The sequence below is a fragment of the Fundulus heteroclitus genome, chromosome 24, assembly GCF_011125445.2.
Source record: "Fundulus heteroclitus isolate FHET01 chromosome 24, MU-UCD_Fhet_4.1, whole genome shotgun sequence".
Taxonomy (NCBI): Eukaryota; Metazoa; Chordata; class Actinopteri; order Cyprinodontiformes; family Fundulidae; genus Fundulus; species Fundulus heteroclitus.
In genome coordinates this window covers 249,394-275,917 of record NC_046384.1, presented here as the reverse complement: position 1 = coordinate 275,917, position 26,524 = coordinate 249,394, and the positions used below count along the sequence as shown (strand labels likewise).

General features: G+C 46.1%; 2 protein-coding genes across 5 annotated transcripts; both read right to left on the bottom strand.

Annotated features, from left to right (window-relative positions):
- Positions 1-2,507: 2,507 nt before the first annotated feature.
- LOC118557767 (Nance-Horan syndrome protein-like) lies at positions 2,508-7,927 on the bottom strand. 4 transcript variants are annotated; one of them, XM_036128067.1, is made up of 4 exons: positions 5,591-7,927; positions 4,145-4,232; positions 4,006-4,053; positions 2,508-3,489 (listed from the first exon to the last, which is right to left on the bottom strand). In XM_036128067.1, the coding sequence occupies exons 1-3, from the start codon at positions 7,686-7,688 to the stop codon at positions 4,029-4,031; spliced, it is 2,211 nt and encodes a 736-aa protein (XP_035983960.1). In that variant the 5' UTR covers positions 7,689-7,927; the 3' UTR covers positions 2,508-3,489; positions 4,006-4,028. The 4 variants fall into 4 exon arrangements, with proteins under 4 accessions (XP_035983960.1, XP_035983962.1, XP_035983959.1 ...); XM_036128069.1 differs by having other exon boundaries at positions 5,591-6,100; XM_036128066.1 differs by lacking the exon at positions 4,006-4,053 and having other exon boundaries at positions 5,591-7,926.
- LOC118556149 (proline-rich protein 36-like) lies at positions 7,738-26,053 on the bottom strand. The gene is made up of 8 exons (XM_036128483.1): positions 25,167-26,053; positions 13,812-13,922; positions 12,893-13,023; positions 12,281-12,355; positions 11,893-12,127; positions 9,757-10,217; positions 7,905-9,677; positions 7,738-7,785 (listed from the first exon to the last, which is right to left on the bottom strand). Exons 1-8 carry the CDS (start codon positions 25,819-25,821, stop codon positions 7,738-7,740), a joined length of 3,489 nt encoding a protein of 1,162 aa, XP_035984376.1. The 5' UTR covers positions 25,822-26,053.
- Positions 26,054-26,524: the final 471 nt, after the last annotated feature.

Here is a 26,524-nt window from a genome sequence, read left to right as displayed (position 1 = left end):
GTCATCATCGCTGCAGAGGCGTCCATCTCTGAAGGTCAGCAGCAGACAGCCAAACCCCACAGGTTCTGTTGCCACTCTGAAAAAAATAGAAACCCTTCCTTTATTTCTAACACGATGCAATAAGAGGAAACTCTGTTAAACCTCTTTCAGGGACCGGCTTTAAGGATCAAGAGCTCTGAGGTCTCCGACGGCTCCTCCTGGTTCTTCTTCTAAAACGTTCGCATCTTCCAGAGATCTTTCATTCAATCAGAGAAACCTGGAGTTGAAATAGAAGAAAATCTACAAAACCTTCCCTGCTGAAGTCAAACAATCTGAAGAGGAAACCTCATTCAGCACGCCTCAGACCATCTCCAGACCCTCAGAACACTCTCCGAACCGCTGGACTGCATCCAAGAACCCTCAGCAGCCTCCAAACACTTCCTCAGCCTCTTCAGGAGGTCTGAGGACTGCTCTGGTTTCACTTTCTAAGAAGTTGGATAGTTGGGCTTCTACCCGTTAGATTAGCTCTGCTCTCAAGTTAAACAGCCTGAAGGTAAAGTCAGCTTCCATCACCGGGACGCAGGACCTCCTCTGGAGATTTAGCTTCTGTGAAACAGGCCGAAAACACAAAGAAAACAAACATTTTCCCTGATGCTGGATTTGCATAAACCAGCCAGAAGTCTCTGCAGAGCAGAAAGGGCTCAAGATCGCCACCAAGCGAGCGCAGAGAGGAAGCGCATCCTTTCTCCAGGCCTGCAGAGTCCTGCGTCCTGAAGGCTTCCCAGCTGATTCAGAGCGTCGATTCATCTCTGCAGGTTCTGCCAGAAGCCCGTCAACGACCCACAGAACTCACAGACTCACAGAACAGGTGAAAGAAACGGATGCAAAACACTTAAAAAAGACACGTTACTCCTTTAGAATATGTAAAAGCTACATGATAATGAGAGATGCAGAGAAATGATTAGGACGACACAGAAGGAGGGTCTGATTTCAACCTCTCCTCCCACGCTGTCACAATTTCTGCTGTTCTGGACGACCCGGTCTGGAGGTGGGCACCAAATATCGCCCGGATCGGACCTACTGGGGGGAGACCCGTCGTTGGCGGCAATGACGCCTGAAGAGACTAAAGCTGAAATCCCATCTGCAGCGACCTTAGATCGCTGCAGATGGGATTTAACTGAACGAGATAAAGACCAGATGACTAAAATGATTACTTTGAGACATGCAGAACCGAGACCAGGAAGCAGAATCAGAACAAGACAGATCTGTGAGGAAACACGAGACAAATAGAGTCTTCAGAGTTTTTTCTTTATTGCTTCAGTTTTCCTTTTTCAGTAATATGTGGCCTTACATATAAAGTCTTCCTTTATTTGCTGTCTCTGTCCTCCATCTAAACACATTCAGCTCCCATCTCCTGTTACTTCAGGCTTTGTCTCACAGTGCTTCCTCTTTCCTTTACATTACTACGTCTGATCTACGGCTTACCGTCGCACCCAGGACACAAACGAGTGTCCAGGCCTGTTTGTCTTCCAGCTCAGAAACCGTCACTTTTCAGGATGTTAAAAAAAAGAAATGAGGTAAAAACATGGAAACAAGATAAAAGTGGAGCGAAACGGGGTTATATACAGAACGGAAAAACAATACCTGGCTGATTCCAGTCTTCTTCAAGCAGAAGATTATGCAGGCAGAAAGCAAGCTTAGAAATGTCTAAAATTGTAAAAAGTCCAATAAAACATAATTACAGACACAGAAAAACAACACAGAAACACTTTAATTACAGTCTCTCGCTTAAAAAGAACTCTTTTTTGTGCTAATCTTAACGAACTGACCGGCATAAATGTTTCATTTGATACGCTCTTAACTTTTAGAAATGTGACATGTATAAAAAGAGTAAAACACTAATAGTAAATATGTTTTTTTATGTCTTCAAGTCTTAAATAAAAGCTTAATAGTGAGTTTCTTACCGCCCTTAAATTGCTAACATTAAAACATTTGGCTTTAACGACGTGAAGATTCGCTCTGGATTTAACCGCCTCCAGTTAATTAAATATGAACCATTTCGTTGGGACACGCGACAGCTTTGAGGTTTATTTACTGTAAACTGGGAAAATTCAGGGGAAATGCCGGAAGGCGGCAACATGCATCACCTTCCTGTCCTCCCCATTGATAATGTGAGAACCACGTTGCTATGGCGACCCCCAGCACCAGTCTGTTACGCATAACTCATACAGCAGTAGAAGAAGCAATGGGTAATCATAGTTAATTAGCTATAAAATCTACACAAAAACGTAAACTTAAAATGTGGGAGAGAAATGTTGCCAGATTTGTAGAAAAGCATGCATGTGTTGCTTTCAGCGGTATCCTGATTGAGCCACATATCAAAAATATGTGGGCTCAATCCCCGCTCTGGAAGAGGCAGCAAAACATAAAACCTGGACTGGAAGGTCAGAAGAAAAAAAAAATAGAGAGAAACGGTAAATAGTCGTGTTTGCTTTAAAGCTTCTGCACCTGGCGCCCTAGACACGGTGAACACTCGTTATATGCAGCTAGACACGACTTTAATGGAAAGCTTTCGTTTATAACTCGGTTATTAGTCCTACTTTGATAATAATTACATAATTTCAAGGAAAACAAATACTTTATGAGATGGACACCAGTCAGTTTTCAGTTAAAGTTACAATATCCTCCAGAGTTTGGTTACAAAAACATTAACAGTAAAGTGCAAAAACAGTCAACAACCTAAACGAGGGTAACAAAATAAAAGCGCACAATGAGCTTGGGTTCTGGAGATATTAAGTCGGGTCCAGATTTCTGTGGCAGATCGGCACATTTCAGACAGTTTTTTCTGGAAACGTCTCCGTTAAGAAGGCCGGCACCAGATTGGACTCAAGGAAAACCTCCCCAGCTTCCTCCTCGTCCTCCGCCTCCAAGATGGCCGTCATGGGGGCGGCAAAGAGGCGGCAGCGGGCGGCCAACCGCCGGCTGCTGGAGCAGGGAGGAGCGAGGGACCGGTGCCGCAGGTGGGAGGAGGAGAGGAGCAGGAAGGGCGAGGAAGAGGAGGGCGTGAGAAGGAGCTGGCTGTACTTCGGATCCCGGCGCCTCCAACCGAAGGTCACGGAGAGCGTGCAGGGAGACAGAGGAGGGAGGTTCATGGTCAGCAGGGGGCTGGGCTCGCCCGCTGCAGGGGAGGAGCTTCCAGCTGTGAGCTGGTCAGGAGGCGTCTTCTGGCGGTCAGCGCCAGGAGGCGGAAGCTGACCGACACAAAGACGCTCCACCGCCGAGATTCTGGAGGATGACGTGACTCGGCTGCCCTTCCTCAGCAGGAGAGCCTTGAAGCTCTCGCTTCTGGCCGACCGGGGATTCCTGCAGCCTGCTGCTCGGGTCAGGCAGGACGGGGCATCAGTGGGCGTCTCCGGGGGGGAAGAGGTGGATGAGGAGGATGAGGAGGAGGAGGGGACACACTGCGTCTCTTCTCCCAAGTCTCTTCGTCCAAGCATTTTACGCTTTGATCTAAGAAAGTCAGACAGAAAGGAGCAGTTAGATACTTGGGTTTGGTTCGTTTGAGAAGGCGTGTCCGACATTTATTATTTAGTTTCGGGTTTTTGTTTCCACCAAGTTTAAGTCGGGTGAATTCAACCAGACTGCATTTAGCAGATCACAGGCAGAATACTCTCACCGCCCCAAACTGGACCCAATCGACGCCAAATTGGGGAGTTTCGCCCGGCTTTACGGTCGCTCAGCCGGACGGATTAAAACGGACACGCCTGAGAAATGTCTGAATGCAGGATCCCAGCTGGAGGATAAGGGCTCAAGTTCAAGCCACAGGTGACAGAGAAAGGAGGCAAGGGAACAAGACTGGAGGCAAAAGGACCTCGAAGGAAGAAGGGTATATTTACATTATGTAAGCGACATGTTTAGGCAACAAGGGCTTAAGCAGGGCTACCTTCACGTCACCGTGCTAGGCTACAGGAACCAGGAGTCAGAACGGCGCCATCTAGACATTCACTGCCCCGTTAGGAGGTTTACCTGCGACCTGGTTACCAACGTGTTCAGGCTGTGCCTTCCCAGACTGCACTGCTCCAGAGGCAGAGGAAGGGACCAAGCAGATATGAGGAGATGTGCCTTGGTGCTTGTTAGGAGACAGACAGTGTGGGTTAAAGTCTACCTGTGGATGATGGTGAACAGATCCTCTGTGGTTCGGGGCCGGCCAGAGACCAACATCTGATCCGCCGAAACGTTGACAAACACATCGTCTGGGGGAAAAAAAACACCCCTACCTGGTTATTATTTCCCTTTTCTTTAGGCCTTATTCTTATCACGTCTAAAATAGACTTAATAAAGAGGTAGTCTCAAAGGGTTTACCGCTATAGAAGAACCGTAGAAACTACAAAAGCAGCTATTCTAACCTTCTATTGAGCAACAACGAGGGCACCTGCACAGTTACCAGGTCGACTTGATCGCCAGGTGACCTGCATGTCATTTTCTCTACCAGGTGCAACACGGATCCTTAAGACTCCCTATGCATAAGATTCTGACCAGGCCATGGGTTCAAGATCAAGTAGGACAAGCAGATTCACGATTATGGACCGTAACCACTGGCTGTTTACCAACCGGTTCATGGACCTAGAAAACATGAGGACTAAAGTAGTTGGACTATTCTTATTATTAAAGGGCAGGGCTATTATTTAAGGGGAGCCAGAAGACCAGGGCTTTCCAAACTGTTCAGCTTACGACCCCCAAAATAACTGTGCCAAAGACTGGTAACCCCCTTTTTTTTTTAAAAAAAAAAGGGGGGGGCAGTTATAAAATTACAACAATAAAGTCATATTTTAATAAGAACCTTTTCAAATATAGTGCAGGAAATACTAAATCTCTTTAGCACATCAGCATCAAATCATCTTGCAACCCCCCAAGAGGCACCTTGCGACCCTGTGGGGGCTCCCAACCCCCAATTTGGGACCCATGATGTAGACTGATTTTATAGTCACTTCTAAGTATGTACTTTCACTGTATGGTTGCTCCTCTAGTGCTTTAGGGTCTCTTTGGCTCAGTTTCAGTCTTGATGCAGAATTAAACCAAGCACAATGCCCAGTGTCGGGCTTGGTTGGTCTTCGAAGTTGGACTTGGAAACAAAGTTTCACATTTTCAGCTAATTTAAAGGTTCTCGGTTTATTAAAAGTAAAAGAGGGGTTTATTCTGTGGTTATAAGTCTTTACTTGGTAGAGAAAATGGCAGATGTGAAGTCCTGGCTTACTTGAGAGAAGCCATGAATTGGGTTTAAATGTAAAATTCTATGATTTTATCAACCAACCACAAACCACGGAGTGTGATCTGGAGTAGCACTTCTCTTCAAAAGAAAAAGATGATGCAGTATTTGTATTATTTTTTTCATGAATATAAAACCTGCCATATCCGTCTAGTGACAGATCTAGAACACCCGCTGTCACATTAAACCATCAGAACATACCTTACATCTACTCAAAACATCATAATCCTATAAGTACATTACCTTCATCTAGAAATAGCCACTTCACTGTTACACGACAAACTGAGGTATGACGGGGGAACTTCCTTGGGGTTCTTAACCGTGACCACAATGTCCACAACTCACCATCTGAAGATCCGCTCGTCTCCTTGACCTCATCACCCGTCTGCCGGTGCCCTTCCTTTCCTGGTTCCTCCTCCTCTTCATCTGGTTCCTTTATCAGGAGGTCTGGCAGTGACAGCTCCCCCCGCAGGCTCTCTGTTGATAGCAAGCTGCTGAGTGAAAACCTGCTCTGACCAATCAGAGTGTAGGAGCTTTCAGAGTCGCTTGTCTCTTGATTGGACTCTTTGATTTTCATCCGCCTGATGCCGTTTTCCTTTGTCACATCTTTTTCATCTTCTGATGATGAAGATGATGAAGATGATGAAGAAGAGGATGAGGATGATGAAGATGATGATGATGAGGGAGCGGGCTCTGTTTTTGGTGACATCATCAACAACTGTCTGCCCAGACGCCTCTTCCTCCTCTTCCTCCTTAATTTCCCCTTTTTGTTGGAAGAAGTCATCACCATCATGACTGTTTTCTTCCTCCCCTTGTCTTCCTCTCTGTCCTGCTCGTCAGTTTCTTCCTCTTCAGCAAGCGAAGACTTCATAATCCTCCTATGATTGGTTATCTCATCATCCTGTTGCTTATTCCCAATGATCAGACCAAAACAGGGACCAGGAACCCCAGTTTGGATTCCTTCTGTCCAGGTAGGAGTTATTTCATGGATTCCTGAGGGACCCATCCCCATTAACCCCGAAGAGCAATTGGTGTCATAGATACTGATCAGTTGAGACTTGCAGGCATTGTTGAAAGTATTACCAGACCTCAACTTTCCCATAGCTTCTAAGGTATTTCTGGTTTCCATTGGGGTCTGGGTTTTAAAACGATCGCTGGTCGCTGCAGTCGCTATAGATCCAGTGTTTTCAGATGCAAAAACAGATTCTGCCACTTTGGGAGTGGTCAACAAAAGATCAGGCTTCTTGTGTAAAAACTGTGGCTTCAGCTGTTGAAGGGAACTGGCAGGTGAGTTGGAGCATCCGGGTGTTTCTGTTTGGTCAGAGCCGTTTGTCAAGTGCTTTGGCGGTGGCATGTTGCTAGTTGAACATGTAAACAACTGTGAGTTAAAGGAATCTGAAGTGTTAAGTATAGGTGGAGACTCTGTGATTTCCCTAGGGCTCTTTGGCCGTCCTGGTCCCCCTCTGGTTTTTGGGGAGCTTGTGAGACCCAGTATGCCAAGATCAGGCTTCTTAGGTGGAACAGGTTTCTCTGGGGAGCAGAGCTTCCTTGGGCTACTTAACTGAACATCTCTCTTATTCTTTATCACATCAGTCTGATTCATTACATCAGATTTATTTTGTTCATTTCTATCATATTCATTTATCTTGTTCTCGTTTTCTCTCAATCTCTCCATATGCTCGGCAAAGTCGTCTTCTAAAGAATGCTGTTCTGATGGGAGAGCCGGGCTACTAATGTTAATTTGATATGTCTTGTCATCATCTGGACACATTTTTACCCATGGGCTCTCAGGACTGGAGACGTTGACATTTGCCAGAGGAGGATGCATGTCAAAATCTTTACTCTGCCCATTGGATTGGGTATTTTGTGTCACTTCTTTGTTACGTTTAATGCCATCGTCTTTCTGGTTAGCCAAGCTGTTTTGCAGTCTTTGAAGCTTAGGTTCACCTGATTCTGTAATGACATTGCCACTCTCACTTGTTATTGGGTCTTTGCAATGATGTTCTGGCTGTTTCACTTCAGTACTGACTTGTGTACTGCTGTTAGCTATTAATGGACTTGCCTCATTGCTGGCAACATTACAGACAGCATGTTTTGCTCCTGGTACTGACATCCTTGTATCAATGTTAGCCAGGCTGTCAAGAAACACCTCATTCAATACATCACAGTCCAGCGGAGTCTCTTCCCTTTGGTTGCTGTTAGTTATGGACACGCTAACTTCGGTGTGCATTTGGATGTCAGCGGGGTCTTGTTTGTCTTGCAGTACTTCCTGGTTCTTGACTGAGCGAAGCTTGACATGCTGCAATGCTTGGGCAGTGATCAGTAGAGAATAGGGCCTCAGTGATATGCCTGGAGTCATTGGGAGAATGGAAGAGGATGATTCTGGGAGAGCAGGGAGAGGAGGTGGAGGAGGTGGAGGTGGTGGAGGAGGTAAGTCAGGCATGTCAGATAATTTGAGTGATGGGAGAGGTGGTGGGAAGGTTGGCGGAGGATCAAAGCTGGATAGTACTGTGGAAGCCAGAGCACAATATGAGGTCTGCCTGACAGCATAGGAGTAGGGAGGAGGAGGAGGTCGGGTGGAGACAGGGAGAGGTGGTGGAGGGGGTAGAGATAAAGTTGGGAGATCACTGGGAAGTGGAGGAGGAGGTCGGGTGGAAACAGGGAGAGGTGGAGGAGGGGGTAGGGGTGAAGCTGAGAGATCCCTTGGAAGTGGAGGAGGAGGAGGAGGTGGTAGAGGAACATGGAGGCAAAACCCAGGCATGGAAGTAGTGGTAAGGGGATGAGGAGAAGAGGAATACTGCAGAAGAGGTGAAGGGTTGGAAGTGATGGCTGAAGGGGCAGGGAGAGAGAACCCAGGGATTGGAGGAGCAGCCTGCTGTAGAGGAGGAGAAGGTGGACAGAACTGAGTGCCTGCAGGACTGGGTTGTGGAAGAGGAGGAGGAGGAGGAGGTGGAAGGCAAGGAGCATGAAGGCCGAAGTCAGGAACTGAAGCACTGGACCATGAAAGTGGAGGAGGTGGTGGTGGTGGAGGAAGATGAGACACTGGGACAGAGAATGTGTGGGTGGGGGTAGTGGATTGTGGAAGCGGAGGAGGAGGAGGTGGTCTGGGTAGAAGCGGAGGTCTTGCTAAGGAATCAGACGAGGTGTAAGAGGAGAGAGAGGAGGTGGAGGAGAATGAGGACGAGAGAAGTGATGACTTCCTCTGTGGCACTGGTGGCTTTGTCCTCTCTTTGCCCCGAGACCTGGTCCTGGGCAGGGAAGAGGCTGAGGGGGAATGGGGAAAGGTTGGAGAGCATGAGGTAAAGAAAGGGGAAGTCGGAGGAAGGGAAAATGCCCCAGGGCTTGCTGTAAGAGGGGAGGAAGGATTGAGGGGTGAAGAGATGGGGGTACCAGGACTCGGGGTGTTAGACTGGCTGGAGTAACCACTGGATGGAGAGGCAAGGCACTGAAGCCCTGCAGCTGGGGAGTCTGGTGGATGGTTGAGAGCAAGTTTAAGTTGTTTGTCATTGGAGCCCAGGGATCCAGGGTTAACCATGTAGCAGTGCTTGGGGCTCATCTGGTTGGTGCCGGAAGGGTCAGAGTCAGTAGTAGTTTCGTTCTTGGAGTCTGGACCTAAAGGCTCAAAGCTTGTGACCGTTCCACAGTTCAGATCACCTTGACGTCTGTTTGCGTTGCTCCGGGGCACCCAGGGGTCAGGAAAGGTCTGAGGAGATGACATGGGTGCGGGGGAGGCGCCGCGATCCACACGAGGGCTCCGCTCAGGACGTGGGGTTGTTGAGGAACGAGGGGGTTTGCTGCGACTCGGCCGGCGCCTTAAAGAGTCACAGCGTAGCGGTGGCGGAGGTGGACGCTTGGACTTGCGTAGGGAGATGCTACGCGTGACGGTGCGGGAGTAGAAGGCTGAAGTGCCGGACTTCCTTTTCTCCCGGTTCGCCGGGGGCGATGAGGGTATCTTCTCTGAGCAAAGAGAGGTGTTGTCAGCGCAGAAAGGGGTGGAGCGACCTGAAGAAAGAAGAGGGTCACAGCTCCAGCCTTCTTCAGAGACACATCTTGGGTCCTGGGTGGTTCCACTGTGGATGCTGGAGCAAGGAGAGAGAGGCCTGTAGTTCCAGCTCTCCCCACTGCAGGAGTCTCCATCAGAGAGGTTCTGGGCATTTTGCTGAGTTTGCTCCTCCAAAGTCTGGTAACTAAACTGGGACACAGCGTCAGCTATGGACAAGGAGGAGAGGTAGTGAGAAGAGTCCTCGTTTAAAGGCCCATCGCTGGGATAAGACCACTCTGACTGCAGCTGACTGGGCGCGTCAGAGATGCAGGAGTTGACAGGGGAAGCAGGCAAACAAGACGAGGAGGAGGAAGGGGACTGGGGTATGACTCTGGCATTGGGGTCATAGGGCAACAGCGGCTGAAAGTCGCTTGGGAAACCTTGCTGATCCTGAAGAGGAAAAGAAACACACAATCTTAAGCTCGATCCTTAGTTGACTCGGTGTGATTTACGCGTTTCCTGAACTGACCTGGCTGTAAGACGAAGAGGCACTGAGCGTGCTGCAGTCGGGGCTGTTCCAGCCGACGTCAGAGCTCAGGGAGGAGGCGGTGGGCATACGGGGGAGGCTGTGGATGCTGGAGGAGACATTTGGTGAGGAGGTGAGAGAAGCCATGAGGCTGGACAGGCCCTCTCCCCTTGGCGCTCTGATTCTCCTGGAGGTACCGTGGCCCTCCTTCCTGCTTCCTTCGCTCTCCTCCCAATCCACGTCTCTGCTCTTGTGCCGAGGCGACGGGGAGCAGGAGGCGGAGGAAGGGCGACCCACTGTGGCGTACTGACCGGGAAGGCCGGCTGAAACCGAACGCTTGGGGATGACGTCGTCTGATATGGCGGAAACGGTCTTACGGCGGCTCAGCTTGTGAGGTCTTCGACTCAGCGAGTCCCCGTTGGAGAGCGTTCTCCGAAAACTGGCCTGTCGGTCAAAACTCTCGCCTTGAAGCAAATAAACACAAAATGAGACATTAAACACAGACTTTTAAACTTTGTTAAATTGTAGACAAAACTGTACGAGTCCACGTCAAATTGTGCTAATTTCAGTGTAAAATATAAGAGAATCCACCAGTTTAAGGAAGGCTTGAGAGAGGAAGCCATGTTTCTGGTGTAAGGTCATGGCACAGTGAAAGAGACGATGTTGCTGGTGTATTAAAAGAGATGAAGCTCAGACCCCTGAGAACATGGAGGGAAATCAGGAGCCAGTCTGCCACATAAGAAACTGGAGATCATAGTTGAGAGAAACCCAGAAACCTCAAGAAAAAGCTGCATAGTCAGCATTTCATCAGCACACTGAACTGTGACTGAGACTTAAACGGCTGTTCAGTCACACCAGTCCCCCTAGATTAAATAGAAGTGAACAGATTGAGGATTATTTTAGAAACCAAAGGCTTTTTGGATCTTTATTTAAAAAAAATACTTAATTGTTTTAATCAAGGAAGCTGGTCACCATGTGTCCATCTTCAAGTCAATTCTCCCTCCATCTTTGATCACACTGCAAAAAGAGAGCCGAAAGTAAGTAGACTCTTCTTGAAATTAGTGTATTTGTCCTTGATTTGAGCTGAGAGTTTAAATAATCTGCCAATGGAATAAGATTTTCGCACTTAAAACAGGAACAATTAATCCTATTGCCATTGCAGTTTATCTAATTATCTCATTTTAGGGGTGAAAATCCTTATTCCATTGGCAAATAATCTTATTTACCTGCTCAAATCAAGGACAAATACATTCATTTCAAGAAAAGTTTACTTATTTTTAGTTCCCTTTTTACTGTTTAGATTGTTTTATTGCGTTCTGCAAATCAAAATGATTTGTTACGCTGAATAAATCCAACTACTTCTTTAAGTTTTGCGATTTTGTTTTAGATACAGGGAATGACAACTCTTTGTCTTCAAGGTATAGACTACTTGTTTTGTGTTTTATTTAGGTATCAAAAATTATTGGTTCGGGTTTGGTAGTTTGTTAAGAAAGCAAAGAATAAAGCGCTGAAACCTTCATTTTCAATGCGAATTGTCACATAATCTCTGCTTAATTTAAGTGACAACCCCTCTGCTCCATAAACTTTGAGTCATTCAAGAAACAAATGATTCGGTTCAGTAAATAAAAACAAGCCGTCACGTTCAGAGACTATGTGGCGTTGCTGTTGCCTTGCAGTTAGAAGGTTCTTGGTTTGAATCCCAGCTGCACTGCAAAAAAGAACTAAAAGTAACATTTTCTTGAAATTAGTGTATTTTACCTTGGTTTGAGCAGTTAAATAAGACTATTTGCCGATGGAATGAGTAAATTTACCCCTAAAATAAGACAATTGGATACCTTGCACCTGAAATAAGATTACGGAGATTAATTGTTCCTATTTTTAGAGCAAAACATCTTATTCCACTGGCAAATAGTCTTATTTACCTGCTTAAAACAAGGAAAAATACACAAATATTAAGAAAATGTTACTTATTTTGGTTCCCTTTTTGCAGTGTGGGGTCTCCCTGTGGCCAAGGGAGGGAAGACCCTGCCTTTCGCCCCACGGCTGCTAGGTAGCATCTGGACCATCTAAGTCAGGTTCATGGTATTACTCTCTGAGGCTACCATTTAGATAGAGTGCCTTTGAGCTGAGCAGCTGTACCTGTGACGTTGATGGGAACTATATCGGCTGCGACTGCCTCCGCCTGCCGCCTCATCTTCTCCTCCGGCGTAGGAAGCCGCTGGCCGGGCTCCGTCTCCACGTCGGCGCTCTGTTCGCCGGCCGATCCCAGCTCATCCCAGCCGGACGTGAGGCTGATGGGATTCAGGACCAGCGGAGTCATGGGGCGCGGGTGGGCGAGGAAGAACTTCTCATCTTCATCCGAAGACGCTGAAGACTAACGAACAAAATAAAGGGTTTATTTTGGAGCTCGGCGTTACCAGAAACTGGTTTGTTCCTTTTATTTGGGCTTGCTGCTCAAACGTGGACTACAGGGGAGCTACTGGTATAGTTTTATCTATCTCAGCTAAGAGGTTTGGTTCCTAATTACCTTTCTCCTCCAAAGTGAAAACTTGAAACAAACTGAAAAGCAAGTCTGAGAGAGAAAGTCCCGGACTCTGGACCTCTGAGAGGAGGACAGGCGAGCAGGACGGACAAAAGTGTGAGAAAGAGGATAAAAAAATTAAATTAAAATTAGAGATTCCTGGATGCAGCACAATGGTGCAGGAACAGTGTGAGTGTTTGACCAGCAGGGGGCGGTAGCGGCCAAACATCTGCATAGCTGCGGGGTAAAGGAGGGCAGCCAAAGGGAATGATTAAAATCAGAGCTTTGCAGCCTTTAACATGAAATATGTCAAAGAACCAGGTTGAAAAAAAGTCTAATGTAAAATTTAAATCACATATCTGCCAATAGGAGCCACTAATTGACCTGGAAGAGCCCTAATTAAAAGCCCAATTAGCTGCAGAAGAGGGCCTGTGTTTGAATAATTAATAATTAATTGTGTTGCTGGTTGTGTTTCCTATAAAATAAGCCCTGCAGGGCTAGTCACCACTTCATGACTCATTAGGGTCTTTTTTTCCCCCCCGCAGTCGGCTCAGCATCGTCAATATTCATGAGTCTCCAGCAGGAACACAACCTCACATCATCACCAGCACCGCTCACCATCTTCCTGCCTCTGCCCCGCCACCCTCTGCGGGTGCTGCCCTCGGATTGGTCGAAGCCGGAGTACTGAGCAAAGGTGGGACTCGGCGGGCGGGGCTTAAAGGTGTCATGCTGAGTCAGGCCGTTGCACGCTGTGGAGACACAAGAGGAAGCTGGGGGAATCAAGAGGCGATCAGTGGGTTAGTAAATCAGTGTCGTCCACAGACAGGGGGGGGGAGCAGCGCTGGAGCAGCTGCAGGACTGCAATGCTGCAGCCCTCTGCAGTCCAATCTCCTATGTCTGCAGATCAATTAACCGTTCATTTAAACTTCCTCATGAAACCTTGACCAATAGCTTCCCCCCCATCCCCCAGAGATCCGTCATAAAAAGTTTCTTTTCCTGCACCGCTCCAGATTTCCTTTCTTACCACTTTCCAGCCAAGCAGACGGATTTCTTTCAGTCTCTTTTAAAAAAGGTCCTGATCAGCTGTGCTGCTGGCGCTTTATTTTTTACAGCTTTTCAGCCTCCTTTCTCTCCTATGCAGCACCTTTTCATGCTGCTACCCATCTATAAATCCCTCTGCTCTATAACGTGAGTCATTCAGACATAAAAGGCTCTTAAACTCCGGGGATTAAACAGTGTTGTGCTGCCTGTGGCGAAGACACAGATTGTTTCATTTTTAAATGAAAGCTGCACTTTTTTTTTTTAACTCTTTTTCTTTCTTGAATCGTTTCCCTACAGGATGGAAGAAAACTCTGCAGCCGTCCCTCGTCCAACCTGCAAGACGTCATCTCCTCACATGGAGCATCTGGTTCTTAATATATTATCGGTAAAAAAATGCCTTCATGATGTCTTGTCCACACAGAAGGCCAGCAGAGGTTGAACAATGTGAAACCTCAGCCAAACCAAACCTGTTCCTGCGGCCCGTCAGCCAGCTCACCTCGCAGGTCATCGGCGCTGCCCGACCGCCGTTTCCCGGGGATGAAGCGCAGGCCCTGCCGAGGCTTCTGGGTACTGTAGTGAACGGACCACTTACCGTCCCCGTCCCCCGCTGCAGAGACAAAAGACAAAGACGGAGAGGAAGAGGGAATTAGCCAGGATGAAGGCCACTCCGTGCGTTTCGCCTCGTTTCTGCAGATTTCCCCCCCCACACGGCGAGAGGGGAAGCTGCGGCTCTCAGCACTCCTCAAGGTGACCTCGGGTTCTGGGGCTTTTAATCTGAAGGAAAAGCAGTTTGACTCGCAGGACGATTGAGTGGACAGATGTGTGGAAACGTGTGGCCTTTAGCTTTCGGTTCGCTGCAAGTCAGAGCCAGAATACTGATGCATAAAAGTAAATAACGGCTCCGTTTTCCCCAGGATTACCAGCTGCTTTGACAGGCCCTCCACCATTTTGGGTCCTGATAGCTCTGGTTTCATGGGCAGCATAATTAAACCCAATCCAGCCAGACTAAGGCAGAATAATCAAATTAATCCATTCTATATCCAGTTACAATAGAACTCAATTAATAACTTGGATTAGTTCTACTTTGGGGTCTGCCAAAACAAAAACAGCGGGTCACAAGGAGAACGAGGGAAGCCTGGATGGACAGATTTGTGTTTTTGAAACCGAGGACAAGTCCCTTTACCAGGAGCTGCTGAACAACCAAATCCTCCATCACCACCGTAGAGACAACGCAGACCGAAGCTTCACCCTAAAACTTGCGTCACCTATAGGTTCTGCTCCGTTTGAGAGTTCAATGTTGGTTAGCTTGTCATATCTGGCACAGTTTGCAGACATGTCGTAGGTCTGAGGTGACCTCAGCAGAATTTATGAGTTTATGAGAGAAAAACGTGTAAAATAAATTGAATGTAAAACACGAAGCAGGAATCTAATGCAATTTTATTCTAGTTTAGGTTCTGATCCTCGTCAGCACTTGTTTCAGCCTCTACTGTCAGTAATGACCCCATATGAGATGACCCATAGACGAGTAAAGACACTTGTCAGAACGCCCTAAACAACTCCACAAAGAAACTCAACGTTTCCAGGAATGTTTCAGAAGTTACCGAGATCCCCACAAGTTCTGGAGCCTTTTCCGGGAAACTTTAAGAGGATTGCCCAAACATTTGTAGAATTCACTGTGGGACAATAAAGTGATTTTACCAATTATAGACGAGGTTCATGGAGTCCCAAAGTTTTTTTTTTTTTGGGAGCTCATTTAATGAGTTCAGGTGCAAAGACGTAAAAAGGTTGTTCAAGAACTAAACAATGTGATGCATGTCTGTTACAGCAGCAATATAACTATTACTGTTTTAAATATACAAATATTGTTAATTCAACAAACCAAAAACAGTTATGGCAGAACCACACGACTGGTCCCCATTATAAAACTTCCATTTGGTGTTTTGAGACCATCTGGAGAACCTCCACTAGGTGATTAATGACCAATAATAAAGTCTCAGTCCCACATTGGGCAACCAGTGCTGTAGATCCTCAAAAACTGTAAATATTTGTCGCCAGAGCCAAATACAGGAATATAAATGAATGAATGAAAACTTTATTGTCATTGTCACAAGAACAACGAAATTTAAAAAGTGCCATCGATCCGTGCATATGTTTAAGAAAAAACAAAAAAACAATAATAAATAAATAATAAATAAAACTCTGTCTCTCAATTTACACACAATATAAGAAATAAATAACAAATAACTGATAAAAACAACAAAAAAATTAAAAATAGCACATTCTCACACACATCATCCATGATAATTAATGGTTATTTTTGGTTGCATTTAGTTTTGTTATTGCTGTCGGGTAAAAACTGTCTCTAAAACGGTTGGTTCTTGTTCTGATTGCTCTGTATCGTCTGCCTGAAGGCAACAGTGTAAACAGAGAATGTCCAGGATGAAAAGTGTCCTTTGTATGGAGGTATGATGGGTTAAAAGACAAAAGCAGGAGAATCTGAGAACCATCAGCAGGTTCCTGTGGCCTTGGGTCTTTGCAAAGTTTTCAAGGTTTTCATGCGTTTCCTGAAAAGTTTCTGTGATCAATGTGTAATCTCAGGAGCAGGCATTGCAACAATAGACCCCTAGTGGCACCACTTTGCCCTAGATTAGAAAAGAACCCTTTTCTCATCAATATTTAAAAATATTAACAAATAAAACATACCAACAGAAGGATTTTGGTATCTGACGGGCATTTAACGAGTTCTTGTGAGATTCTGCCATGACCTGATCTGTAGAAAACACAAGCTCCTACTACTACTACTGCTGCTGCTCGTACTACAACTACTGGTACTACTACTGCTGCTGGTACTAGTACTACAACTACTAGTACTCCTACTCCTGCTGGTACTACTACTACTGTTACTACTCATACTACTACTACTGTTACTACTCATACTACTACTACTGTTACTACTCATACTATTACTACTACAGTTACTACTCCTACTACTACTCCTCCTACTACTGTTACTACTCATACTACTCCTACTACTGTTACTACTCCTACTACTACTACTGTTACTACTCATACTACTACTACTGTTACTACTCATACTATTACTACTACAGTTACTACTCCTACTACTACTCCTCCTACTACTGTTACTACTCATACTACTCCTACTACTGTTACTACTCCTACTACTATTACTGTTACTACTCCTACTACTACTGTTACTACTCCTACTACTATTACGGTTACTACTCATACTACTATTGTTACTACTCCTGCTACTACTGTTACTACTCATACTACTACTGTTACTACTTATACTACTACTGTTACTACTCCTACTGAGCACCGGGCTAAACTCCTCTGACCTGCAGCATCAGATAGGCCGGTTATGACAGTAGTTGTGCTATGCCTAACCACAATACTCAACATAGCAACACTGCCTGAAAACATCAGGCGATAGTAGCCTGGCGTTCCCTTTAAAGTAGAGAGAAATGTGCGGCGGTCAGAGTGGTTAGCGCACTCCGGTTCACATGAGGGGAGTCTTCAATTCACAACGCTAACAAGTCCATCAGACCTTGTTTTTCTGCTGCTTGGCATAGAGGATTTCTGAGCAGGTGCTGCCAGGACAGCTATAGAGTGCAAAGGACCTTCAGAGGCTACGTCTAGTCATAGCTCCTAGCTCCTGTTCCTAAACCTCTACAGTCAGAACTCTACCGTGGGGAGGAAAGGAGCTTCGGACAGCTGTGCCGATTTCAGACAGCCTTTAACTCCAACGTCGTTACGTGACGGAAACATGGACGATGAGAGTCAAATTCGGGCCTACAGCCTTCTGAACATGAACTACAAAGCGCTCGCTCTTCTCTCCAGACGTTTTCGTTGATTTCCATGTAGGGGGCTGTGCTTATATGTCATGTCAGGCAAAGGATTGTGGGATTCCTTATAGCTCCTTAGTGCCAGTAAGGGACACCACTGGGTTCCTAGGCTAAACTAGCCACAGGAGGGAAGCATCCAGGCTTCCTTTCCTACCTCCTACCTTACTGACTGCACTATTTGGACAGCACTCATCATGGCGACCGCCGACACACTTCTGCTTTGGCTAAAGTCCTGAATCTGTAACGGTGCTCAGATTGAGCCTAAAGCTTGACAAACGCCCAAAGCTCAGAGATGGGACTCCACCTGGACATGTCTCCAGACAAATGGGTGTACATTACATGTACATTTAGGCTACGTTGTGAAATCTTTGAGAATCATTTAAAAGTTAATGAGAATAGCAGAAAAGAGCATGAACTGTGCAACTTTCTATGCAAATATATTAATTTAACCCCCCCCCCCAGATTTTCAGATTTAGAAGCAGATCTTAAATTTGTTTTTTTTTTTTTTTACTTTATTTGATCTCATAACTGCAATCTCTCATTTTCTTAGACATGCGTTGATTGCATTAATAACAAATATAGAAGTTCAAGACATCCTACTTTGCTTTTTAATTCATGAATAATTACCCTTTTGGGGGGCTTGAGCCCCCGGCCTGGTAAATGTCTGTGCACGCCCCTGTCTATGTGGGCTCCTGGTCCCCTGGGAAGCACCAGAGTCCCTGACGAGGTTTCCTGGCTCCTAGAGCAGCTGCAGCGACGCTTCACTAAACACCGGGTCCTTCATGAGGGGCCCATCAATCAGCTCACTGCACCGTCACTCACGTACTTCACGGGACAGATTAATTCAAACAGGTAAAACTGCTGACCTCCACTATGTTTGACACCATGCATGCAACCCGGCAGCCAATCACAGAGCAGGATTACATCCTGAACTGATCAGTATTGATCCTCTCTGACCCAGTTTCCAATCCACTCATCATCAATACTGCGCCACTCACCTGTGGTCCTGGTGAGGTATCTGAGGACGGATTTGATGGCCGCTCCGATCAGAACCATAACGACGCCACACAGATGCCCCCCCTCCCACCCACCACACACACTCACTCAATCCGGAGGCTGCAGCAGCAGTAATGCAGCTCCGCTCGCTGTGACGCTGCTCTCCTCCCACTCCTCTCTCTCCTATTCGCCCCAGTCTCCCTGTCTTACTTCCTCACACGCACACACCTGCCACGCTGGCAGGACGCCAGCGCACGTGCGCGCCCTTCATGAGTGTCACCAGGTGACGAAGGTTACCTGCGAATGCTGCAGGATTGTGTTGCTTTGAAGATGAAGGGAAAGTGTGTGTGTGTGTGGGTCTGATGTAAGACGCTTTATCTTTTATTCTCTGTGTTCTTGTGTTTTTGTCTTTGTGGGGGCAGCTCATCAGCGAAGGACCAGGCTCATCCTCAGGGTTTATTAAACCGTAATAAGAGGATGGAAAAAAATCCAGATACAGGAAATAATGAGCCCAGCTGGCATCGGTTGAGTAATGAAAATGCCTCATTATGTCTCGTTTTATGCCTTTTTATGGGTCGCTTTGCAGATCTGCTCAGAGATTTTATAGACATTTTACATTTTTTTGCAGACTTTTACCCATTTCTCCTGTTGTTTTAATGCCCTTTTCAATCAGTCTCACAATATTTATTGGGAACTGGTCAAATTTGAATAATTTAAGCCAGATTTATTTGTGCCTTGTTGACCTAGATTTGAGTTTCTGTGTTTTTATTTATTCATTTTTTGTCTTGTGGGCTTCTTAGCAGGTTTATAACCTCCTGCGTGTCTCATGAGCACTAAATAGCATTTTTTTAACCATTTTCATCTTTTTGAGATTATACTGTGTCTCTCTATAGTTACTGTTATTTATTTGATTATGAGATCAACCATATTCTGATCTTTTCTGTAGTTACACACGCCATCTGTCTCAAAGTTGTGCGTTAAGAGCCAGAAGACGGCATGAATAATCAACACAGGGTCCAGTTTATCCTTGAAACGGTGACCCCAGGCGTCACAGGTAGTTACATTTTATCCCTGGAGAGACCTTTTAGATTACAGCTGATGAAGCTGGACCCTAAGAAGGCATGTGGACGTTAAAGGCACCGCCGTCTCCGTTATTGTTCCGACCGAACCCGTCAGTCCTGCCTGATGGTTCAGGACCTGTCCTTCAACAGTGGAGTCGCCGTGATCAGCCTTTACCTGGATAATTGAGTTCACCTTCATCCTACCAGTCAAACTGGGCCAGTTCCAGTTGGAAAATGTGTCGACTATGTGGGCCGTGAAGGAGCGGCTAAATACGGAGCTGAAGGCTGACGGAGTCGCTGTCTGTTCATCTCCACGTCCCGCTGTTGTAATTAGTTCCATTAATTAGACACCAAGTAGGACACATTAGCTCACTCGGCTATATTTAGCACCAAGGGGCTTAAATTGGGACCGTCGTCGTTCTCCCACTAAAAGCCAGGAAGGGCGGGGGTCACGCCAACACATACAAAAACCCTGGCTTCTTTACATCTGGATATTTAGCAATTTAACACATTTACTTTTTTATCAACAGTTTACCCGGATTATATAGAGAATTTGACGAGGAGGTAATTCAGTTCTCCATCTAAAGGTTTCTGGACAATGTTCTCAAGGACTGGGGTTGGAGACCCCTGGTTTACATGGAGTGAGGTCCGCAGAGCCGTGCAGACAAAGATAACCAGAGTAAATGCAAAATGAATTAGGATTTCATGTATTTAAGGGAAAAGAGCCGTCAAAACCGCTGAGTCATGAAATAATTATAATTAAGCACATTTTTGGGCTTTTAGGTTAAATCTTGTTGAATCATAGTTTTACTTAAATGGAACCTGTCTGACTGCATGAATTAACACATCATGTTTCAATCTAAGGAACTGGAAAACAGATGAGAAGTGAATATTTGTTGACATCTATCAGTCTGGAAAGGGTTACAGATGCGTTTCTGCGGCTTTGATACATGGTGAACCGGAGTGAGAACCTTTGTCCACGCGTGGAGAGAACCTGGAACAGAGGAGAACCTTCCCAGGAGAGGCTGGACCACCAGAACTACTCCAGGAGCTCATTAACGACTCCTCCAGGATTTCCCAGAAGAATCCAGAACGACAGCTAAAGCTCTGCAGGCCTCAGTGAAGGTCAGAGGTCCCGGTTCAGCAACAGGAAAAAGAGACGACTGGGGCAAAAACGGGAGAAATCCCAGACTAGAACCTCTGCTGGCCTAAATGAACATAAAGACCCATCTTACATTTACCAAAAAAAACTAAATAAACTTCCTGATGATTCCCCAGACCTTTAGGGAAACGTTCTGCACGGCGAAAAGGGAACAAAATGTAAGTAAAAATGTTCGAAATAAGTATTTGTCCTTGATTTGAGCGGGTAAATAATCTTATCTGCATATGGAATGAGATTTCTGCACTTAAAATGGGAACAACTTCGTCTCCATCATCTTATTTCAAGAGCAGTTTATCTAATTATCTTATTTTAGGGGTAAAAAATACTCATTCCAATGGCAGATAAAATTATTTACCTGCTCCAATCTAGGACAAATACATTCATTTCAGGAAAACTTTACTTTAAGTTCTCTTTTTGCAGCGTGTAGGGTGAAGAGTCAAAAGTGGAACATTTTAGAGGGTTAGAGCCCCGTTAAATCTTTTCAGAAACACATCCAAGATCAAACATGGCGGTGGTAGCATGATGGTTTGCCTCATGACCCAGATCAGTGGTTCCCTGGTCCACCAGCACTGCTGTCCTGCAGGTTTTAGGTGTCTCCATGCTGCCACACACCCGATTCGGCCTCTGTGGCTGCTGAGGAGGTCCGGCGATCATTTGGATCAGAGGCACATCTAAAGCATGCAGGGCAGGGGTAAAAGTAATGGCGCCTAGCAGAAAATCCTGAAGGAGAATGTCAGGCCACCAGTTCAGGACTTCAAGCACACTCAAAACGACTTAAAAAACATCAACAGATCACAGGATTCGGGATGTCCTAGTCAAAGTCCAGGCCCGCATCTAGTTGAGACGCTGTTTCATGATCTTAGCAGACATTGAAAGCACCAAAATCCTCCAATCAAAACGATTCTGCAAAGACCAGTGGGCCAAAAAAACCCCCAGGAGATGATTTCACAAAACCACCAAAAGTCACCAATCCCATCGCCGGGTTTAGGGTGCAATCACTATTCCCCGGGTTTTTACCTGGACTTGGCGAACAAAATGGCTGAAAGTGTGTCGGGCGAAGCTGACAGGCGGCAGCTGCTGCAGCCATACGCTCACCTGTTGGAACAGGAATTAGCCTCCAGTTCAGCGTATGGAGCTGCTGCTGCTAATCCAGGCACACAAATACACCCCAGGAGAAGATTACGCCCGCAGGAGGTCATTAGCAGCAAACACGGAGAGCCGCTGTGTTTATTTCCTGCGTGTTATCTGAGAAGAACAGCGGACTGGACCTGTGATGAATTATTGATCGGACGCTGCGAGCGAGAGGCCGTTAACGGAGCTGCACGCCGTCCTAATTCTGACTCAAACATTAAGACTCAGATCCTTCTAGTTCGGGTTGGCGTGAACATCTTCCACAAGAGGACCCTCTAGACAGCAGATATGATGCAACTCGAGCGGACTGTCAACCGTGTGATCAATAATAAAGGAGGTAGAAAAAGTAAAAGGTCCCCTGGGGCCAAAGAGAAGGAAACGCAGATTATCCTGGTTTAAATAATCTCCATCTGCTCTGATGAGGCTAAACATGACCAGCGTTTCTCCTACGGTTTTACAGGTCAGACCTGTTGGAGGAATGAAACCTGCTTCTCGGCTATGAATGTGTGCAGAATGTGGTTTTAAAACAGCCTCTTTGAAAACTTCTGAAGCATCTGAATGCATCGTTTCTCCTTTTTTACATCAGCACTGCCGTCACAGAAATATAAAACATGACTAATTGTGCAACTCTTCGCCATCAGAGAGCAGAAATCCCTCTCTGTTGCTCAAATGGTCTGTAATTCACAGGGAGAAAATATGCAAATTCACTTTAAATCTTTGAAAACCCACTTTTTTTCCGATCGGGTTAATTATTTTCCAACATGTTGCCAAAACGGAGCGTCTGTGAAGATGTTTGCTTCTAAAAGACTCAGCGTTTTACAAATATGGGCGCTTCCCCAGAGTGACACGTCGATCTAATGCTGCGTTCCTGTTAGAGTCAGAAGTCGGAAATCCCAGCTTCTAATCAAACGAATCAACGGCGGCTAAAGTCGGACTTTTCTCTTCGGAAAGTCGGAGAAATGTTTTAAGGCCGATTCCTGGATCCCAACATGGCAGCTCGTCCCATCAACAACTATAAGATGAGATAAGACTATTTATTTAACAAGACACAGCAGTAAGAGGGCGTCTGAAATCAAATGTGACATGTAGAGGCTGCAACTCTGAACCCAACAAGTTAAAGGAAGTGTTTCCATGCAGAGAGGAAAGCTTTAAAGGACGTTTATCAGAGCTACTACAAACAAAACCGCTTTCCTGGCCGTCAACACATTGTATTCCTGGACTTCTGTTGCTGTTTTTGTTTGCATTTTCTCATCTTCTCCGACAATGTTAATGCTGTTTACTCGAGTTCACCTCGTTCCCGGCGCCTAGTTTGGATTTCCGAGGTTTGCAGCATCAATTACCTCATTAGTAGTTCCAAAATTTACACCATCCAGTTCTTTTCAGAAAGCCCTAAATGCAGGAATAGACGTGTACCCCTAACAGATAGAAACAGACTTCTCTCTACATGGTTGCAGGGGGAAAAGAGTAAATGCACTTTCTTAGTTTTTCCTTATTGAAGCCACAGTTTTTCTTCCTTTGGTCACATTCAGGGCCAAAACGATCCTGATTAGGCGACACTTTACCTGGAGAAGCCAAACGGAGCAAACAGAGACCGTTCAGGTCCCCTTAAGCATTGCCAGTTCAAACTAACAGATAAAAAATAACAACACCACCAGAACTTAATATAAATGAACTAAAATGACTCAATGTATGCATAACATCAGGGACTACAAACCAGGTCTTCTGGAATCACCTGGAAACTAGTACCTGCTAAGCTAGGCCAGCTTGGGTCCAACCGTAGGAGCATGTGGGGTCCGCATTAGTTCAGCCAGAACTGAATCAGGCAGTCAGCACTAATACCAAGGTAACGCGTACAGAAGTATAAAATTGTGGGTAAAAGTACAGAGAAACCAAGTCAAAACCAAGACTTTGAGGAAGGGAAGACCAAGCTGAGACCAAAACAGCGCAGGACCATTTTCAGGACCACGGTGAGTCCTTTCAATCCCTCCTTGTCGACGCTCACCAGATGTGCCAGATGCTGTCCTGACGCAACAAGGGCTCAAACCCAGGTCCCCTACTGCAAAAACAGAACTAGAAATAAGTGAAATGTTCTTAAAATTTGTGTATTTGTCTTTGATTTTAGCAGGTAAAGCCAATGGAATAAGATTTACTACTTAAAATAGCAACAATTCATCTTCATCATCTTATTTCTAGTGCAGGATGTCTAAGTTACTTATTTTAGGGGTCAAAATACTCATTCTATTGGCAGATAATCTTATTTAACTGCTCAAATCAAAGATAAATACATTAAGTTTAAGAACATTTTACTTATTTTTAGATCTGTTTTTGCAGTATCAAAGACCCGTTTCCCACTACACCAACAAGGGACATTTTAAGGACCATTACTGTAATCTTGATAATCTAGTCATGCTGCAAACTTTTGAAGGCAATCGGAAGTTTTGAAAGTTGGGAGTTACGTAAAAAAAAGGGGCGCATTGTCGTGAGAGGATACCAGGTAAATATGCAGTCGAGACTGAGATGACACCCAGAACATGACTTTAAAAATGGTCCCCGGCACCGCAACAATACCGATAGGGTCACCTTGGACGCCTATGACCAAGGCGAGAAGGCTAGCTGGTCAGGCTGTGGTGTTTGGGACCAAACGGGGTGACTCCTCACTGCATAAAGAGAAGGATGAACCGACGCGGAGGGTCAGACCATGCAGACATGTTTCTGATAACCAATGCCAGCAAAATCAGCCAAATCAGAGGAACTGAAACCATTCTGGAACAAACTGGAAACGAGATCGACTGAAAAGGCAATGCTGGACCTTAGGATAGCATCAGTGAATGCAGTGGATCCTGGAGAACCCGGTACGCGTTGTATAACAACAAAAAGGTTAAAGGTATACTATGCAACCGGGGTTGATTTTCCAGCGAGGCTCCCCCCAGAGGGTGAAGGTAAAGTGCACTGTCATAAAGATGCTCAGCTGTTCTGGTTTCTCCATCAAGCCAGGCGCGGTTGTTTTGAGCTTAGCAGACAGGCGAACGCAACGAAAAGTGGAAAAAACGGCAGTACAAACAATGACGAACACAGTGAAGGTATGAACATCAAGCTTCCCGCGGCGCTATCTTGGTGAGGCGGTCGCCGCCGCCGCCTCGCCAGTTTTATTATTATTATTATTTTTTTTTTTTTATGTTGGCGAGACGCTACCGCCACCGCCTCGCCAAGCCGCAGCCGCCGCCTCGTCAAGCCGCGACCACGGCCGCCTCGCAAGTTTTATTATTATTATTATTATTATTTTAAATAATAATAATAATAATAATAATAATAAAACTCGATATGCTTGCATGTTTATTTGACGTTAACATGCGGTTCTTTGTTGTTGCTTTCGCGCGTGCATATAGTGAATGGCAGGGCAAAAACACATGGAGTTCTCGCCGTAAAGAGAGACTTCTGTGGGTGCGGGCCGAGAGCTCTTGCAATTGCAAGTGCTATATTTCCCCCACAAACCCCCAGGGCGGCCGAGAAAACCTTTGTTCGACCTGAAATGACTCATTTAATCATCCAAAACGGTATGGAACACATTAATTAACTGAAAAATGTTGCATAGTATGCCTTTAAAATACCATTCTCTAAACGCAAAGCAGTACCTTTTTGGAGGAGAGGGGTGGTGGCCAAGGCCTCCTGCTGTAAGTTCCTCCGTTGGCAGCGTCTGAACCAAGAGAATCTGGTCTTCCGTCTCTTGGTGGGCTGGTAGCGGTACTGAGGGGGCACCTCTGGTTCCGTTGGCGGGTTGGCCACGCCCACAGAGGAGGGAACAGGTAAGGCGTAGCCGGGGCGGGGCTCTGGAGACGGGGGGCAGGAACTAGTTCGACGACGTTGGGCGAGGATGGGGCAAGAGGGCCGCTGCACCTGGAGGGCCGAGGTTTGCACCTGAGGTTTCTCACAGGTTTCTGGGGAGAAGAAGAGTTTCCCATAAGCCTCCGGGGGGAGAGAAGGGTGAACGTGTTGTCGCGGCGGGAGGATCCAGGGGTTACACTGCAGGTGAGGCGGTGGGGGCTTTCTGTCTCCTGAGGGCGACGCTGGCCTGTTTGCACCGTTCATTCCCAGCATGGCGCTCTGCTGCTGGTAGATCTTGGCGCTGAGCAGGCGCCGCCTCAGGCTGCCCTCCGTCTTAGGTTGGAGGGCGGCCATCTTGCGTGGAAGAAGCTCGTCCCGCTCTTCGTCGGGTCCCCCGTTCCAGCATTGTGAAGAAACCCCGGGGGCCGCCCCCTCGCCCCCCAGACATTCAACGTAGGAAATCATTGCGTCCCGATTGGCTAGATGCCAATTAAACGTCGCATATCAGCACAGATTTATTTATTTTAACAAACTTTTCATCATAACAGCCCATAACACCCAAACCACGTTTGTTTTAGGACAAGGCGACTGCTTTGGTCTTTAGATTCTCTTTAGCCGCTCAAACTACAACAATACAATAAAAATGTTGCCTCTGCTCTTTAAACGGTCCAGAGAAAAAAAAAAAAAAAAAAAAGGTCACGCCACATTTAATGAAGTAAAATTACAGCAGCTACCAGTGAGGATGACGTTAAAAAGAGAAATTTCATCCTTCAGCGTTCATCCAGACACGGAATTAATCCAGAAGATCCGTCCCAAGAAAGTGAAAACCAACTCATAGATTTCCAGAGACGATTAAAAAAATGTATGATTGGCTCAGCTTGTTTTTCTCTGCAGGCGTGATTAAAATGTTCTTGGCTGCCTCCCCTGATGAAACATCCAACTCCCTACAAAGCAGCTTCTTCTCATTCCTCCACAGGACAAACCACAGACCTCCAAACATCCCAAAGCTTCCTCCGTCTCCTCGGGTCCGACGACAGGACGAACCCAGCAGGAAGCGGACTCTGTGGGCCGAGCTCCTCTCTGCAGGTTTAATCTGCTAACGGGGATTATCCAGGTCTGCAGATGGCCCGGCGCTGAGCAGGTGTTCACCTCCACGCTCACCGCCACA